The following is a 17,553-nucleotide window of genomic DNA, read 5'->3' as shown; positions in this document are numbered from 1 at the left end:
AAAAATAAACTTCATAGCAATGTATATTACTAATTAAACTTAGGTTTTGATATATTTACAGTAGAAAATTTACAAAATATCTTAATGGAACATGATGTTTACTTAATATCCTAATGATTTTTGGCATAAAATAAAAATTGATAATGTTTTACCTATACAGTGTATTTTTGACTATTGCTACAAATATACCCGTGCTACTTAAGACTGGTTTTGTGGTCCAGGGTCACAAACGTGCTTTAAATTTAGTCTCAATTAGTCATGTTATATTTGCTTTGACTAAAAAGAAACAAAAATAACATTTTAGCTTGTTTTTACTGAATCAAAATATGCGTTATATGTTATAATGTGCAGTACATATTATCCAAAAAGAAGTGATTTAAAACTATTTAATAGTAATATAATATCATACATATGCTGACATTGTTAAAAGTTTATAATGTTAGTCTTCATTATGAGTATTTTACATGTTGTTTTGATGACTTTTTTTTTTCTATAAACAATGGTAATTATTGTAGTGACAAAAATCTATTTTCCTGCTTGCGGTTATTTTTAAGTAATGTTTCAGAATATGTTATATTTACAATAAATATTTCACAATATATTTAAATAGAAAACAGTTATTTAAAATAATAAAAACAACTTTATTCCTTGGTTTTATTCATTGCTTGCATTGCTTTGTGCAGACATTTTCAAGTATTTTACTTTTTGGGAAACTTTTTTGGTCTACGCATCTCAGTTGTATTGTTCCGAAGGTGCAGTCTCTGGCTGCTTAAAAAAAAAAAATATATATATATATAAAATGACTGCAGTTTAACAAAAAAATAGTAGTATAAAATCAAATAAGCATTTTTTTTCAGTCACATGCATTTGCAACAAAATGTTTTTGATGAATAAGAACATTTAATTTAATTTAATTTAATTTAATTCAATTTAATTTATGAAATACGAGCTGAAATTGACAGCCTTGTTCTGGAAAAGGGGGCGGAGAGCCGCAGCTAATTTGCATTTAAAGAGACATGCACTAAAACAGCCTGTTTCTGCTTCCACTCAAAATGATATAATAAATGATGTGTGGGGTATTTTGAGCTGAAACTTCACAGAAACTTTCTAGGAACCCCTGGGAGTTATATTACATCTTGTACAAAGGGGCATAATGGGTTCTCTTTAATATATCATTACATGTATTTTTAAATGCTTAATTATATTGGAGCAAAACGTTGGGGTGAGTGAGAAGTGACCATGTCATAAACAGCAATTAAATGCTACACAGTCTCAGCATGTTAGAATTACATGAGAATGCATCTGACATACAGCATCTGTTAAAGAAATAAATGAATTTTAATGCCATCCTAAAGTGTCACGCATCATTAGACACATGTCAGATTAGTTTCTTCCAAGGCGATTTATGGCACAAGAGAATTGTGACTGAACATATAGAAGAACATGCTGTTATTTTGTTCATCTTTTTAATGCTTTTGCACATTTTAAAGTCTCAAAACTAATCCTAAAGGTGTTTCACATCTTGCTTTTAGTTCAAATGCAATGAAGCGTATGGGTGTAAGATGCTAAAATAAAGGACGAGTGTGTCCCACATTGTTTCAATCAAAAGCAATTCTGTTGCATTTGTGCATCATGGACAATTGTGCATTATGTAGGATGCTTGGCAACCCACAATCGCCAGGTATTAGATTCTATAAGCATGCATGTGGCCTACATATGAGCAAAAAGTCTTCTGGTGTAGAAAAGAGAGAGTGTGCATAGACTTTCAGAATAAGATTAATCCTCTTACATCTGACCTTTCACCAAAACCCGAAATCTGACACAGTAACAAGTCAAATCTGTACCCATCTGTACCCTCTCAGATCTGCATAGATTCTCCCAAGCTTCTGAAGCCCATTAGCATTGGCACACGCTAATATTATGCATGCAGCGCCTGCCTGCCTCTGAAAAAAAAAATAAAAAAATCAGATACTGCTCGCAGTGAGAGAAGCAGAATGGAGATAAATTTTGGTCACAGTCTGTGTAATCCAGCTCCGCCGATCCAAATTGAATCCAGTCCACCCATCCATACCAGTGGGTCTGAGTATGCTCTGTTCGCCCCGCAGGGACGAGGTGGCTTCGGCTCACTGATAGAGGAAAAAAAAAATCAGACTGAATACAGAATGACAGGAAAAAGTGGGAGATGTGCTCTCATCTCGTCTGCCAACACATCAGTGCTCAAGTGCTCTAAAGCCGCGGTTCTCAAACTGTGCCTCCCGACGTGAATCAGCAAATGTAAAATATTATGAAGTGTAGATATTTAAATGCATATTTTTATTTTTAATGACATTTCTAATTTCTGATTGATGTGCAATTTAAAATGTGCTTCATTCAGCTTTAAATGCAAAATGTGAGATGCTAATCAGGGCACTTCAGAATTTCATAACTGGCTCACTTGCAATTTAATTGAGTTCATTTGGCAACAAGCCACATTATGTTGATTTATAATGTAAATTGATATAAAAGGCAGAGGAATTCAACAAAGAAATAAAAAAAATGATAATAATAATTATTAAATAAAATGAAATTAAAATAAAAAATAAACAGAAAAATAGAGGTGAAAATATTAATTTCTTTAAAAAAAAAAAAAAATTAAATTAAAAAAAATCTTTTAAAAGAAACTTCTATGCAAATTAGGATCATTATAGATTGTGCTTTTATTCTCAAAAATCATTAATTTACAAAAAACATTATCTTCCTGCAGAAATTAATTAGTTAATCACACTGTAAAAATGTTTTTGAAGACTGTTGGAGTGCATTTTACAAAAAAAATACTTTTTCAGTGTTCTACTTAAAAATTTCATGTTTAATTTAATGTGTTACTTGCCATTTATTGGTAAATGTACTAGTAATTTCTGAGTGAAAATTGTTTCTACACCAGTTTTTTTTTTGTGAATTTTAGTTTGTTTACATATTACTGATGGCAGCAATTTTGTAAACTGGCTTTAGAACTAGCATTCAGCCCAGCTAACAGTGGATTCTCAGAATTTTGGGTAATGTTTTCTCTCTCAAAAGTCATGATTAACATTTCAATAACGCACTTACATTTTTGGTTCAGTGTTATCTGCTCTTTTAAAATGTTCTTCAATATTACCACAAAAACAATTTATACATCATTCACAGAATGTTTTTTCACATTTTTTTAAATGTTACTATTTGTTTCAGAATATTTCAGAATAAAAGTAACGTTTCAAAGGATGTTTCAAGTAACATTCCAAAATGTTTGATAATTCTAAAATGGAATGTTCCATAAACATTCGCATAATCAAATAAAATGTTTAAAAACATTTTAAAAACTAGACATTTTGAATGTTGAGAGAACAATAAGAAAAATGTTTTTATAACCTAATATGAACATTAGCAGAGCATTTTTTAAGAGCAAATTTTTGTAAGCTATGAATTGGCTACAAACCATAGGATGTTGATTTATAATTTGAATCAGAATGACAGGAAGAGGAATTCAACAAAGAAATTCAATAAAGTGAGTTTTCCTTCCATTTGCCCATAAAGTAAACAACTGCTGGATTTCACAAAGGTAATATGGGATGTCTGTTTTCTGACTCTGAAATTCTGGATTCAGGTCTTACAGCAGCAGTTTTATGTGCTTCTAAACCGATGGGAGAAGTTGTAAAAATCTTGATAAGTGCTGTTTTCATTCTTTGTTTGATGCATTTTATTCTGAAACAGGAAGTTTTGGATGCATCCATTTTAATAACCATTTAGGTTATAACCATTTAGGTTACATCATAGTCATGAATCCATGATTTGCTACCTGCTAGTGGAGGGCAAGTGATATTAGAAGGAGATAATGATGTGGAAAGTGATATTGATATTACATTCCCGAGCAGCAGATAATCTCACCAGTGTTTTTGGTCTGTTTTCCTAGAAGACAAAGATTGTGAATTGCTTAAAAGTTTTTTTCTTTCTTTCTTTTTTTCTCTTTCTTTCTTTTATTCTTTCTTTCTTTTTCTTATAAGCATGTAAATAACTAGCACACTGGCTGTTTATTAGTATTTATAAAGCATATACACTACCAGTCAAAAGTTTTTCAATGTTCTTTAAAGAAGTCTCTTCTGCTCACCAAGCCTGCATTTATTTGAGCCAATGTACAGCAAAAATCAGTAAAATTTTGAAATATTTAAAAAAAAAAAAAAAAAACGTTTTCTATTTGAATATGTTTTAAAAAGCAATTTATTTCTGTGATTTCTAAGCTGAATTTTTAGCATCCAGTCACATGGTCCTTCAGAATCCATTCTAATATTCTGAGTTGCTGCTCAAAAACATTTATTATTAATATGCAAATAGAAAGCAGTTATTTTAAATAGTAAACATATTTCACAATATTACTGCTTTTGCTGTTTTTGGATCATGCAGGGAATACAGGCTTGGTGAGCAGAAGAGAATTCTTTAAAAAACATTAAAAATCTTACTGTTCAAAAACTTTTGACTGGTAGTCAAAAGGTATTAATGCTTTATTCTGCATGACCATGTTTTAGATTGCTTAATGAGCATTAAGTAGGGGAGCAGTAAGTATTTTCAACTGTTAATTATTTTGAAACATTTAAACCAGGCAGAGTTAACCTTACAGCAACGCTCAACACTGATTACTGTCAGACTTTCAAAATCCTTCATCACTTAAATTAAGATTATATTAAGTAAGGGATAATATACAGCTTTATTTGCAATACCAACTGGCTGGATGTACATTATCCCACTTATTACACAGCTGTTGCCACAAAAGTAAATAATTAGACATGAAACACTGATCTGAGTTGGAATATTTGAACGCAAAGCTTTCATGAAGAAATCAGTTGCTAGCAAGCATCAAGTTCAAACTAGACAGACATTTAAGGGATACAGTGCAGTCATACCTCTTTTATTACACAACATTTCACCACATAAATAATAAGTACTAGTACTTACAGTACTAGTTTGTTAGTTATCTTATAATCCATTACAGTGTACAAAACAAAATGGAAGCAGCTGCGTGTGTATGAAACAATAGAGCGAGTCCACGATACCAGGATGACAGAATTAAGAAATTGTACACATAATATTGAATTGAGTTTTATTATTTTATTAGCTAACCAAACACAAAGCTTCCACTAAGAAAAACTATCAAGCATATAGCGCCGACTTAAGTTGCCCGGATGAGTCTGTGTTATTAGCTTTTACCAGTTGTTATTGGGGAATAACATACTTTGGAATGTCATGACTGACCAATCAGAATCAAGCATTCCACAGTGCTGTGTAATGATTTAATTTAAAGCACAGCCACCACAAATTCTGACTTATTTACTTTGAGATCATTCTGAGGTTAAATACAGATTTGAAGTCATAACAAGAAATAATTTAATAGCTATGATACTGGTTTTGAAATCAAATGTTTGCATAGTTATGACAGGAAACAATAGCATCTAACAATGCCTTTGAAAAAAACAATTAATCTTAAAAAATAAAGTATATGCATAAACCCAAATAGGAAATAAAACAGTTATTGAATAAGCATGTGTCCTATTCTGTGGTATAGGGGAGCGCGGGGCACAACCTAACGCTTTTTGAATCTCTCAGTTTGTGTAAAGCCATGTGGTGTTCAGAGTATAATTTTTTATCCACATTATTTTCACACGTGTCTAGTACAAATATGTAGCTTTGTTTCGTAATTACAGTGTACGTTTTTCATTTTTTTTTTTACCTCAAAAGAAAAGAAGTGAAAAGTGACAACATGCCCCGTAGGTGGGTACATTGTAACATGTGAGCGGCGCGTTGTAATATGACCATATGACAGCTTAAAATGTTGTCTGATCGAATGAAAAAAATATACACGACAAACTAAAATATTTTGTCAATAAAATAAAATGATTACGTTTTTCAAATAAAACAATGGTGTTTTTTTAAGTATTTAAAAAATTTCTCATTTTTGAGGTTCACAATGAACACATCACAACCACGCGTGGGACGGTTATGATCGCAAAACTTAGCTATACAGTATAGCTGAAAACAATGTGTGCAAATAGATGAAACACATTCAGACATTCAAAACACCACTTCCCTCCCTCCAAACACAGCTCTCATAGAACATAAACGAGCCAAAATGCTTTACATTTCTTGAAATAATAATTTCTCAACATTAAACATCGATTGTCAGTCTTTATTCACCTGTTTCTTGTGGTTTCTTTTTTTTTTTCAAAATCCATAAAAGTTAATAGTGAAAACTACATTGCTAATGTCATAGAAAAGGATAGTTTAATAATAGCGGGGCACATTGTAACAGTGTTACAACATTCCCCATCAGCGTGACTGGAATATAAAACTGGTTTGTGTCTTCTGCTGACTTGCCAAGCATTAATAAACTATCTAAACTGATAAATAACAGATTGGAGATTAAAATAATAGCAGATTTGTCTCATTTTAAATGAATACTAAAAATTGAGATGAAAAACTTTTACTATGGTAAAATAAATATTCAGCGATATCTTCAAAAGGCTTTTGAATTTTGGTGCACTTTTTTCTCTGTGTAGTGTTGCTATGGCAACTAGTAAATTTGGTTACGCTAGAGTGTGTGGAAATATTTAAACCACGCATCTTACATCTAACCCCGCGTTAGTTTGCGCCCTGCTCACCCCCAAACTCCTGAAACACTGGAGCTCATTTTAGAGCAGTCAATGCAATTTATGAAAGAAGTCAATTAAATCTGTATGTGGGTGTGTGTGTGTGTGTGTGTGTGTGTGTGTGTGTGTGTGTGAAAAAATTCAAATGTAACCCCCTTTGTAATCATTAAAATTCTTCAAAAGTCAGTAATTTAATGACACATTTTTTCTCAGTAACTGTAACTAATTACAATTGCATTTATTTTGTAATTAAATTACGTAATTCTGTTGCATGTAACTAGTTACTCCCCAACACTGTTAACAGTTGATAGTGAGAATTGGGCTGAAGTGTAACCAAATTTGGAATACTGAGTACAAATCTGCTGTAAACATTATATAACATTTCGAGAGCAACTTCTTTAAATGTTTAGATCAGAAAATCTGTTCTTTTGTGAGTTCAAGATGCAAATGCATATAGACATGTATACAAAGTGTGGTTTACTGAACATTACAAGGAATTACCACATAAAATAGCGAAAGTTTGGCAACGATCCGCAGCTCACAAAGAGAAGCATGTTGTAAATGATAAGCACTGAGTAGACAAATGAGAGCATAAGCTGACATTATGTATCAGGCAGCGGTTATTTGAGAGAAGGATCAAAGGATTCTGCTGCAGCAGGTCATCTCATTATCTCTGCTTTCTGTTGCTCTTGGTGACACTAATTTATTAAACTTGTTTGTGTGTGCATGTTGGGGAGGAGGTGAGTGTATATTTAAACTTTAACTTGTGTCACATTCTGTGTGTGTTTGGTATGTAGGATGTATTTTTCAGCTTTTATCCTTTTTCTGGATAATGAGGTCTGTGTTTATCTATGTAGAATTTAGACCAGTGTGTACTTTTTACTATAGGTTGTTTACTATAGGCTGTTCGGATTATCTAACACGAACTGAAATGTCTTCAACTATCTTGTTTTTTTTAAACAAAGCATGTTTAAAAGGTTGTTTTTTATTTTTTTATTTTTTTGAGAACAACCACAGTACCTATTCATGGTCTGTCAGTGAATCGTCCAAAACTGATTTTCCCTGCTAAGCTTAAGCAGAAATAAATGGAGAACTAGAAGTTCCTATTAAAATTAAATGAACAAAGAGTCAATAATCAGTATATTAGTATTACAAAAAAATATTCAAAAATAAATCAGCTTTTGAAAATGATGTCAGTAACACTTCCCATAAAGTGTCATTTGTTAATGTATTAACTAACAACAATGAACAATGAACAATACATTTATGACACTATTTATTAATATTTGTAAATGTTAGTTCATAAAAATACAGTCGTTCATTGTTTGTTCTTGCTAGTTCACAGTGCATTATCTAATGTTAACAAACACAACTTTTTTGATTTTAATAATGCATTAGTAAATGCTGAAATTAACATTAACTAAGATTAATAAATGCTGTAGAAGTATTGTTCATTCTTAGTTCATGTTACTAATGTAGTGAACTAATTTTAACTTATTGTACAGTGCATTGTATAGTGTTACCATGACTTTTTAAAACAAATTTTATTTTATTTATTTTATTTTTTTTTATAATTTTGTTTTTGTTTTTTTGAGAACAGCCACAGTACCTATGGGCTGTCAGTGTTTTAATCAAAAACAGATTTTCCCAACTAAATTAAATGAAAAATAAATGGACTGGAAGTTCATCGTAAAATTAAATGAACAAAGTGTCAATAATCGGTATTTTAACATTTTAAAATATTTAAAAATTCTAAACAAAAAAAATAATAAACTTATGAAATTGCCACAGAAGTTACAAAGTCATACAGAACATTTCCAATTGTTTACAGTATTTTAAAATATAAAATATATTAAAAATAAATATAATTAAGAAAGGTATTGTTCAAATGTTTATATTATAAAATCATAAAAATCTGAAATTAAAAATATTTGAGCTTTTTACAAGTATATTTAGTTACTTAAAAATGTTTTGTCATGCTCTATTTGTATCCATCATTAAAATATTATATTTTAAGTGACATTGATATCGCAAGATTTATTATTAATCTTGGGGTTTTATTTTATCTGAAAACTCAGTAAATGACCATTTTTAAATTGAAACTTATTGCAAGTCTTGTGAAAGGGCCTTAATTTTTAATACAGCTATATATATATATATATATATATATATAAAAAATCAATGTATGAATAAAAAAAAATTAAAAATAAACTTTTGAAACCGAGAAATAAATAGACATTTTTTTTCATCCAGGAACTATGGATGAAAAATAGCCTTTGGCTAATTCTGGTACATTTACAGAAATGTTTTATTAACTTGCAATGTCCCTGTTAACTGAACAAAAATTTAAATTTAAATGCAACATTAAAATTGAATTTTTATTAAGCACTGACAATTTCCTAGAACTGCAATTTTAATTTGTAGGACTGCAGATTGCAATTTTACATGCAGTTTTACAAATCACTTTAATATAGTAACACACCACCTGACAGGATTTATTGTTTGCTATAAAATATATATTTTTCCTTGGAAAAAGAAAAGAAAGACATGCAGCCTACTGTACTTGATTGCCTATATCTAAAAATGACTTAATATCGAATTGAATTGAATCAAGATCAAAACTGAATTGAATCGCAAGCTTGTGAATCAAAATCAAATCATGATTATTTTTGACTCAATACCTACAAATAGCTTTGTTTACAGTTTTTAAAGGTAAAATATATATATAAGGTAAAATATATATTAAAAAATAAATATAATAATAAAAAATATAATAATAAAAAGTATTGTTCAAATGTTTATATTATACTATATTATCATACAAATATTAAATAAAAAATATTTGAGCTTTTTACGAGTTTATTTACTTACTTATAAATGTTTTGTCATGCTCTTTTTTAATCCATCATTAAAATATTACATTTTAAGTGAGATTGATATTGCAAGATTTATTAATAATCTGGGGGTTTTATTTTATCTTAAAACTCAGTAAATGACAATTTTCAAATGTAAACTTGTTGCTAGTCTTGTGAAAGGGCCTTAATTTTTTAATACAGTAATATACTAATTACATATATATAAAAAATATTTAAAAATAAACTTTTGAAATAAATAAACTTTTTTTCATCCCATTTTTTTATTCGACTACAGATGAATTATAGCACATTTACAGAAATGTTTTATGTAAATGAAATGTTTATGAAATGTTTATAATGTGCAATGTCCCTGTTAACTTAACAAAAATTAAAATTTAAATGCAACATTAAAATTTCGTTTTTATTAAGCATTGACAAATTCCTAGGACTAGCTGCAATTTTAATTTGTAGAACTGCAAATTGCATTTTTACATGCAGTTTTGCAAATCACTTTAATATAGTAATATACCACCTGACAGGATTTATTAACTGCTATAAAATATATATTTTTCCTTAAACGAAAACAAGACATGCAGGCTACTGTACTTGATTGCCTATATATCAAAATGACTCAAATTGAATCTGCATTGAAACTGAATTGAATCACAAGCTTGTGAATCAAAATCAAATCATTAATTTTTTTCTCAATACCCAGCCCTACAAATAGCTTTTCTTTATCCTTTTGTCAATGTCAATCAAGTTAAAAGATATCATTGAAACGTTCACATCTAAGCGTAGCCAAGAAATTTTCTCCTTTTTTCCAATTTTCAAATGGTTTTTTACTTTGAATCAAAGTTTGTAATGTTGTGATTCATCTTAGAGCCGGTTGGTTTGGTTAATGACTTGGAACTCTTTATTAAAGTGTTTTTTGAAGTCTCTCTGGAGAAAATAAAAAATACTTCACCAGAAGCCAAGCCACTGAAGCAGTAGGCGGTCACTGTTGCGCTGTTGCTTTGATGAGTGTTTTTAGGTCTGATTCTCAGTCACCTTTGGTTTTAATGATGCAATCTACCTCAATGTATGTCAGCCGTATCTCTTTTAATGATGAGCGTGTTTTTTTTTTTTTTTGCGTTTTAGGGCTGTTTTTATGGATCTGTATTGATTTCGTCCCTGTTGATGATATCACACTTGTTTGTGCGCAGCTGCATGTGTTTGTGTGTGGGAGTGTGTGTTGGAACAGATTATAACATTGCAAAATCTGCTCATCCAAGGGCTGAAACCATTTAACAGTGCCGTTTAACAGTAATTGACACTGACTAATTGTAATCCTGAAATGGGAAACGGAAATGTACAGATTAATTCCAAGGTTTAATTTGCGCTCGAGTCATGCAGATTTCATGCAAATATGCATAAATGAATTTTTGATTTGATTATGTTGTTTTCCTGAAATTAGATTGACAAAGCATGTGTGCATACAAAATATGTAAAGGGCTAAGATATGTTAGCAGTCAGTTTCTAGGTTAAGTATGTGGCTTTTATTTTAATTTTCAAACATTTGCCACTATGATTTTTATAAGTTATGCTATTTTAAGAAAAGAACATGCATTTGATGCCTGTTGGTTTGATATCTTGTTTTCTAATGCATTGCAATTCAGTTCAAAAGTTTGAAATCATTAGGATTTTTTAAATGTTTTTTTAAGTCTGAAATCAAAGAATTTTTAATGTCTCTTTTGCTCACCCAGTCCTTATTTATTTAATTAAAAATCTTGTCCTGTTTTTATTTGGTCAAGTGTTAGTTGACTGAATGTCAGAACATTTTAGTCTAGTTTTAGTCAATAAAAACTTTTCGTCATGCTGTATAATAGTACAAAAAAAAAAAAAAAAATGCTCAAAATTATAGTTGCAATGAAGAGTTCCCAGCTTGCAAAAAATAAAGCAAAACCCCGGGCAGAAACTGTATTCCTTTTAACAGAGAAGCTCTGATTTGGGGATTTGAACTCTTGATATCTGGCAAGCTCACACATGAAAGCTCACATGTAGTATGTAGAGCATTCCACAATAATATTTTGTCTATATTTTTTTTTTTTATATATATATCTATAAATATTTTGTTAAAATACATTTTATTCTCGTCTTTTGTCATCAATAATATTGCATGACAATATAGTCACAGTTATTGTGTATTGACCTTATTGTCATTGGAAAAAAGAACATTTTCATCAAAGTTTACGTTAATGGAATTAACACTGCTTTGATGAACAGAAAGCTCAAAAGAACAGTGTTTACTTGAAATAGAAATCTTTTGTAACATTCTACATCTCTTTTTTTGTCACTTCTGATTTAATATTAAATGTGTCCTTGCGTTGCATCACAAGAATAAATTACATTTTAAAATATAATCACATAGAAAACACTAATTTGAAATCGTAATAATATTTCACAATATTACTGTTTTTACTGTATTTTAAATAAAACGCAGCCCTGGTGAGCAAAAGAGTCTTCTTTCAAAAACATTTAAAAATCATACTTATTCTAAATTTTGACCAGTGTGAATATTAAGGTGTTTTGTGATATATATATATATATTTTTTTTAAATAATAGTTTTTGGTTCAATACTAGATAGAAAATGAAGATTCCATCTTTGAATTACAGCAGTTTCATGCATCTGTCAGAACTGAACTGACTTGTGGCAGTCTGTCCACATGTCACATCTGCCTTACCATCCTGTCACCTGCTAGTCCAACTGAGTAGAGAGTACGGCTGGTGCAATCAGGTGATAGATGTCAAAACAACCAGAGAAAGATAGAAATGACGGCAATGAAGAGCAAGTGTGCATGGTTGCCAGATTGCAAAAAACAACACAAAACCCGGGCAGAAACTGTATTCCTTTTAACAGAGAAGCCCTGATTTGGGGATTTAAACTCTTGATATCTGGCAACCTCGCACATGAAAGCTCACATGTATCATGTACAGCATTCCACAATAATATTTTGTCTCCTTTTTTCTGCTAAAAATAGAGAGATTTTTGTATGTTTTTTTATTTATACATTTATTTATTTATTTATACATTAATTATAATTAATACATTTTAGTCTAGTCTTTTTTTTTTATCAACAATATTGCATGACGATATAGTCGCAGTTATAGTTTATTGACCTTATTGTCATTGTAAAAAATTAATTTTTCATCAAAGTCTGTGTTAATGGAATTAACACTACTGTGATGAACAGAAAGTTCAAAAGAACAGCATTTTTTGAAACAGAAAACTTTTGTAACATTATAAATGTCTTTTTTGTCACTTCTGATTTAATACTAAATGTGTTTGTTTTGAAAATGAGGAAAAAGAAAAAAAAAGTTGGTGCTTCAGCAATGAAGAGCAAGTGTGCATGGTTGCCAGATTGCAAAAAAACAACACAAAACCCCAGGCCGAAAATGTATTCCTTTTAACAGAGAATCCCTGATTTGGGGATTTAATCTCTTGATATCTGGCAACCTCGCACATGAAAGCTCACGTGCAGCATGTACAGCATTCCACAATAATATTTTTTCCCCTTTTACTGCTGAAAATAGAAAGATTTTTGTATGTTTTTTTTTTTATTTATACATTTATTTATTTATACATTAATTATAATTAAGACATTTTAGTCTCGTCTTTTTTTTCATCAACAATATTGCATGACAATATAGTCACAGTTATTGTGTATTGACCTTATTGTCATTGGAAAAAATAAAATTTTTCATCAAAGTTTACGTTAATGGAATTAACACTACTGTGATGAATAGAAAGTTCAGGAAAACAGCATTTTTTGAAACAGAAATCTTTTGTAACATTATAAATGTCTTTTCTGTTACTTCTGATTTAATATTAAATATGTCTATTTTGAAAATGAGGAAAAAGAAAAAAATGTTGGTGCTTCAGCAATGAAGAGCAAGTGTGCATGGTTGCCAGATTGCAAAAACAACGCAAAACCCGGGCAGAAACTGTATTCCTTTTAAAAGAGAAGCCCTGATTTGGGGATTTAAACTCTTGATATCTGGCAACCTCGCACATGAAAGCTTATGTGTAGCATGTACAGCATTCCACAATAATATTTTTTCCCCTTTTTCCGCTGAAAATAGAGAGATTTTTGTATGTTTTTTTTTATTTATGCATTTATTTATTTATACATTATTTATAATTAATACATTTTAGTCTAGTCTTTTTTTCATCAACAATATTGCATGACAATATAGTCACAGTTATTGTTTATTGACCTTATTGTAATTGGAAAAAAAAAAACATTTTTCATCAAAGTTTACGTTAATGGAATTAACACTACTGTGATGAATAGAAAGTTCAGGAAAACAGCATTTTTTGAATTAGAAATCTTTTGTAACATTATAAATGTCTTTTCTGTTACTTCTGATTTAATATTAAATATGTCTATTTTGAAAATGAGGAAAAAGGAAAAAAATGTTGGCGCTTCAGCAATGAAGAGCAAGTGTGCATGGTTGCCAGATTGCAAAAAAAACAGAACAAAACCCTGTATTCCTTTTAAAAGAGAAGCCCTGATTTGGGGATTTAAACTCTTGATATCTGGCAACCTCGCACATGGAAGCTCACATGTAGCATGTACAGCATTCGACAATAATATTTTGTCTTCTTTTTTTTCCTGCTGAAAATAGAGAGATTTTTGTATGGTTTTTATTTATACGTTAATTATAATTAATACATTTAGTCATCTTTTTTTCATCAACAATATTGCATGATGATATAGTCACAGTTATTGTTTATTGACCTTATTGTTTGGAAAAAAACGTTTTTCATAAAAGTTTACGTTAATGGAATTAACACTACTGTGATGAATAGAAAGTTCAAAAGAACAGCATTGTTTGAAATAGAAATCTTTTGTAACATTATAAATGTTTTTTCTGTCACTTCTGATTCAATATTAAATATGTCTAGTTTGAAAATGAGGGAAAAAAAAAAATGTTGGCGCTTCAGCAATGAAGAAAGGAAAAAGAAAAAATCCACCTCTAATAGTTGAGTGGTTGAGTCTAATCACTGGTTGTATATACAGTATTTCTGTTCACAATAGAGAAATATTTGTATTTGCTTGTGACTGCGACTGTGCGGATAAGATATTTTGACAGTAAGGAGCTCATGTGAGACACTTTCTTGAATAGACAGTGTGTGTTTTTGTGTGCTTTTCTATGTCTCATCCTCTAACAACCCTTGTCTCCTGTCACGCAGGAGGTGTCAAATTCATCAGCGATGAGTGTGGCGAGCAGCAGCGGGGGTCGACAAGTCTCGCAGCAGGTCTTCCTCCAGGATGAAAGGGTACGGACATTTCCGACAGCCTTGCTACTAATAACTCTCGATTTCACAAGTCCACAAAAACGTCAGACACTAACAGTGGTGGATCTCGCCAACAGAAGCTACGCTGACACTCACACCGCTCTTAATTTACAGCTCTGTGTCTCTACAGTGCCTTATTTCTGTTTACTATCTGCTGTGAAATGTCACCGCAACCCGATCAATTTTCAATAATGTGAAAAATGTCATTTGGTAGCTGGAGGTTTTAGCGCCGTCGCCTACACATGAAAACATTTACATTTATGCATTTGGTGGGCACTTTTATCCAATGCGACTTGCATTGCGTTTAACATATACATTTTATCATAACCCATAACTTGGCCCTTTTTATAATAATCTCATGGTAAAAAATGCTAAAAGTGATTCGAAATAAGGACAAGGGGAATAAATAAAGTTTTGAAGTGACCCTGTGAAAAAAGGCGAGAAAGTATAGTCCAGTAGAATAATTCATGAAGTATTGATTGTTAAATCGAGGGAGCAGATCAGTGTCTGTTGAGTAGAATAAAAATAAAACACTAAAACCTTGAAACATTGTGCTTAAAAAAAAAAAGTGCTTTTGCCACAAAGGTTTTGTAATGTCAGTCACATTGAAAATTTTTCTGTTTTAAAATGTCAAATATATATTAAAATTCTATATTATATTGTTAAAATACTATGTTATATTGTTATTATATTGTTTTACTGTATGTTAAATTGTCAAATGTATGAAAATATTATAAATACTATATTATATTGCTAAAATGTATGTGTGTGTGTGTGTGTGTGTGTATATATATATATATATATATATATATATATATATATATATATATGAAGAGTTCATTTGCAAAAACAGATAAAAATCATGTTTTTTTAATTGTACATTCCAATTAATCTCAATCAAACTACATTAAAAATAACCGAATAATACAGTAAACACAATAAAACAATAAAAACATAACATCATAAAAAAAGATGTTTTTTGATTTTTGAAACAGTTATCTGTTATCTGTTTTTGCAAATAAACTCTTCATATATAAGGGTAAAATAGGTAATATATACATATATATATATATATATATATATATATATATATATATATATAATATTATTATAATATCATATATATATATAAGGGTAAAATAGGTTATATATACATATATATATATATATATATATATATATACATATAATTATTTATTTTTTAAGTGTAGCATAATGTATTCATTTTTGCACTAATGGCAGATTTATCATTAATCAGTAAAATTTAGCATTTTTATTTTTTAATTGACTTTTATATGGCAAAGTCAATTAAAAAACAGGTGTTTTCATTATTTTCTAGTTTATTCTTAAAATTATGCAAATTATAGAATTTTTGCACTTAATCTAATGCAAGTCATGTGAAAGGGCCTTAATTGTTTAAACTCATTGTACAGAATGTGACACACACTGTTAGGGATACCTTATCCCCATATACTTTGAAAATGTATTTACTCAGTATAATATTATAAGCTCACTTGCTAAAGCGTGGCACTAACAACACTACATCTCTCCAAAGGATTGAATGCACATACCGATAAAACAAAATGCTTATGAAAACATCTGCCAAATTCATGCCAGGACTAATCATTTAGATCCTCACATTACCACTAAATTTAAGTTGTTGTATTTATTTTGCCATATAACAGACAGCACGTGATCAAATCGCTCATAGCCGGGAGGTTGTTTCCAGTTATGAGAATAATCACAATGAAATGGGTAAGTTTACCAGCAGTATTTTACAGATAATAAGTTTTGTATCACACAACGACCCATTCTTTGGTTTACAGTGCATTTCACAGAATGTATTTAATTTTAACTTTTGCTTCCAGAGGAGGAAGACTACTATCCAAGGCTCTCGACTAAAGAACTGGCACAGCATTTTGAAAAGACTATTGAGGAGGCAGCCCCGAGCAAGAAAATTAAGGTAAGTCCTTTTTAGCCTACATCTCTGCTCTGGCACATGAATGTATTATGGTTTAATAGGATTCAGTGCATAAAAAGACTCTGCTTACCATCTTTTTTACATGTTTCCATGAGTCCCTACACTTTCAACAGCATAGTTACAATGAGCTTCACACGATTTGAGAACCTGTGTTCAACTCTCAGCGTATTGACGTTGTCATTGTAAATACACTTTACATCTGATATGGAGTTATTTTTGTGTCTTTATTGTGCATCCAAATGACAATGCATAGCAGTGGTGGTTCTAACTCAAAGTCTAGCCTTTTTTTTGTTCTTATATTTCGTATAGTTTGCTGTTGGCAAATATGATGCAGGGCAACAAATCCACAAATGCAGTTATGCCCTAAAATTCAAGATATTAGTGCAAAAAATGCCTCTGTATGTATTTTGTCATATCACACCATATCACAAGGGCAGCAAGAGCAATATGACATGAGTGCTGATTTTGTTCCGATCTATTACAAGCTTAAATGATTTTATACAACAGTTCAGTAAATAAGAAGTTAATATTTTATTTTAAACAGAGAACGTATTACATTTGAAGCCGTTTTCTTCTTTTATGTTCTATAGTTTACATAAGGCCGTTGCAGCCTAAATGTTTATGTGTAATAAATTCGATGTTGAATCAAATAAAATATTTCTTTCTAAAGCTAAAATTTGTCATTTCTACTTGATATTTTCTCATTTAACACAAAAATAGATTTAAAT

General features: G+C 30.3%; 1 protein-coding gene across 4 annotated transcripts in view; it reads left to right on the top strand.

The window, feature by feature from the left end:
• xirp2b (xin actin binding repeat containing 2b) overlaps nucleotides 1-17,553 on the top strand; it is a 134,259-nt gene that overhangs the window by 100,561 nt on the left and 16,145 nt on the right. For all 4 annotated transcript variants that reach the window (XR_007828419.1, XM_051119185.1, XM_051119186.1 and 1 more), the window contains 3 exons: nucleotides 14,740-14,826; nucleotides 16,530-16,599; nucleotides 16,713-16,807. Coding sequence is in view for 3 of the 4 variants with exons in the window: in XM_051119185.1 (XP_050975142.1) it covers nucleotides 14,740-14,826; nucleotides 16,530-16,599; nucleotides 16,713-16,807 (252 nt within the window). In the remaining variant the exon portion in view is untranslated. The remainder of the gene's footprint in view (nucleotides 1-14,739; nucleotides 14,827-16,529; nucleotides 16,600-16,712; nucleotides 16,808-17,553) is intronic.

This window comes from Labeo rohita, chromosome 9 (genome assembly GCF_022985175.1).
Source record: "Labeo rohita strain BAU-BD-2019 chromosome 9, IGBB_LRoh.1.0, whole genome shotgun sequence".
Lineage (NCBI taxonomy): Eukaryota > Metazoa > Chordata > Actinopteri > Cypriniformes > Cyprinidae > Labeo > Labeo rohita.
Note: the sequence above shows the minus strand (reverse complement) of the source record. Positions and strands in the feature narration are given on the sequence as shown.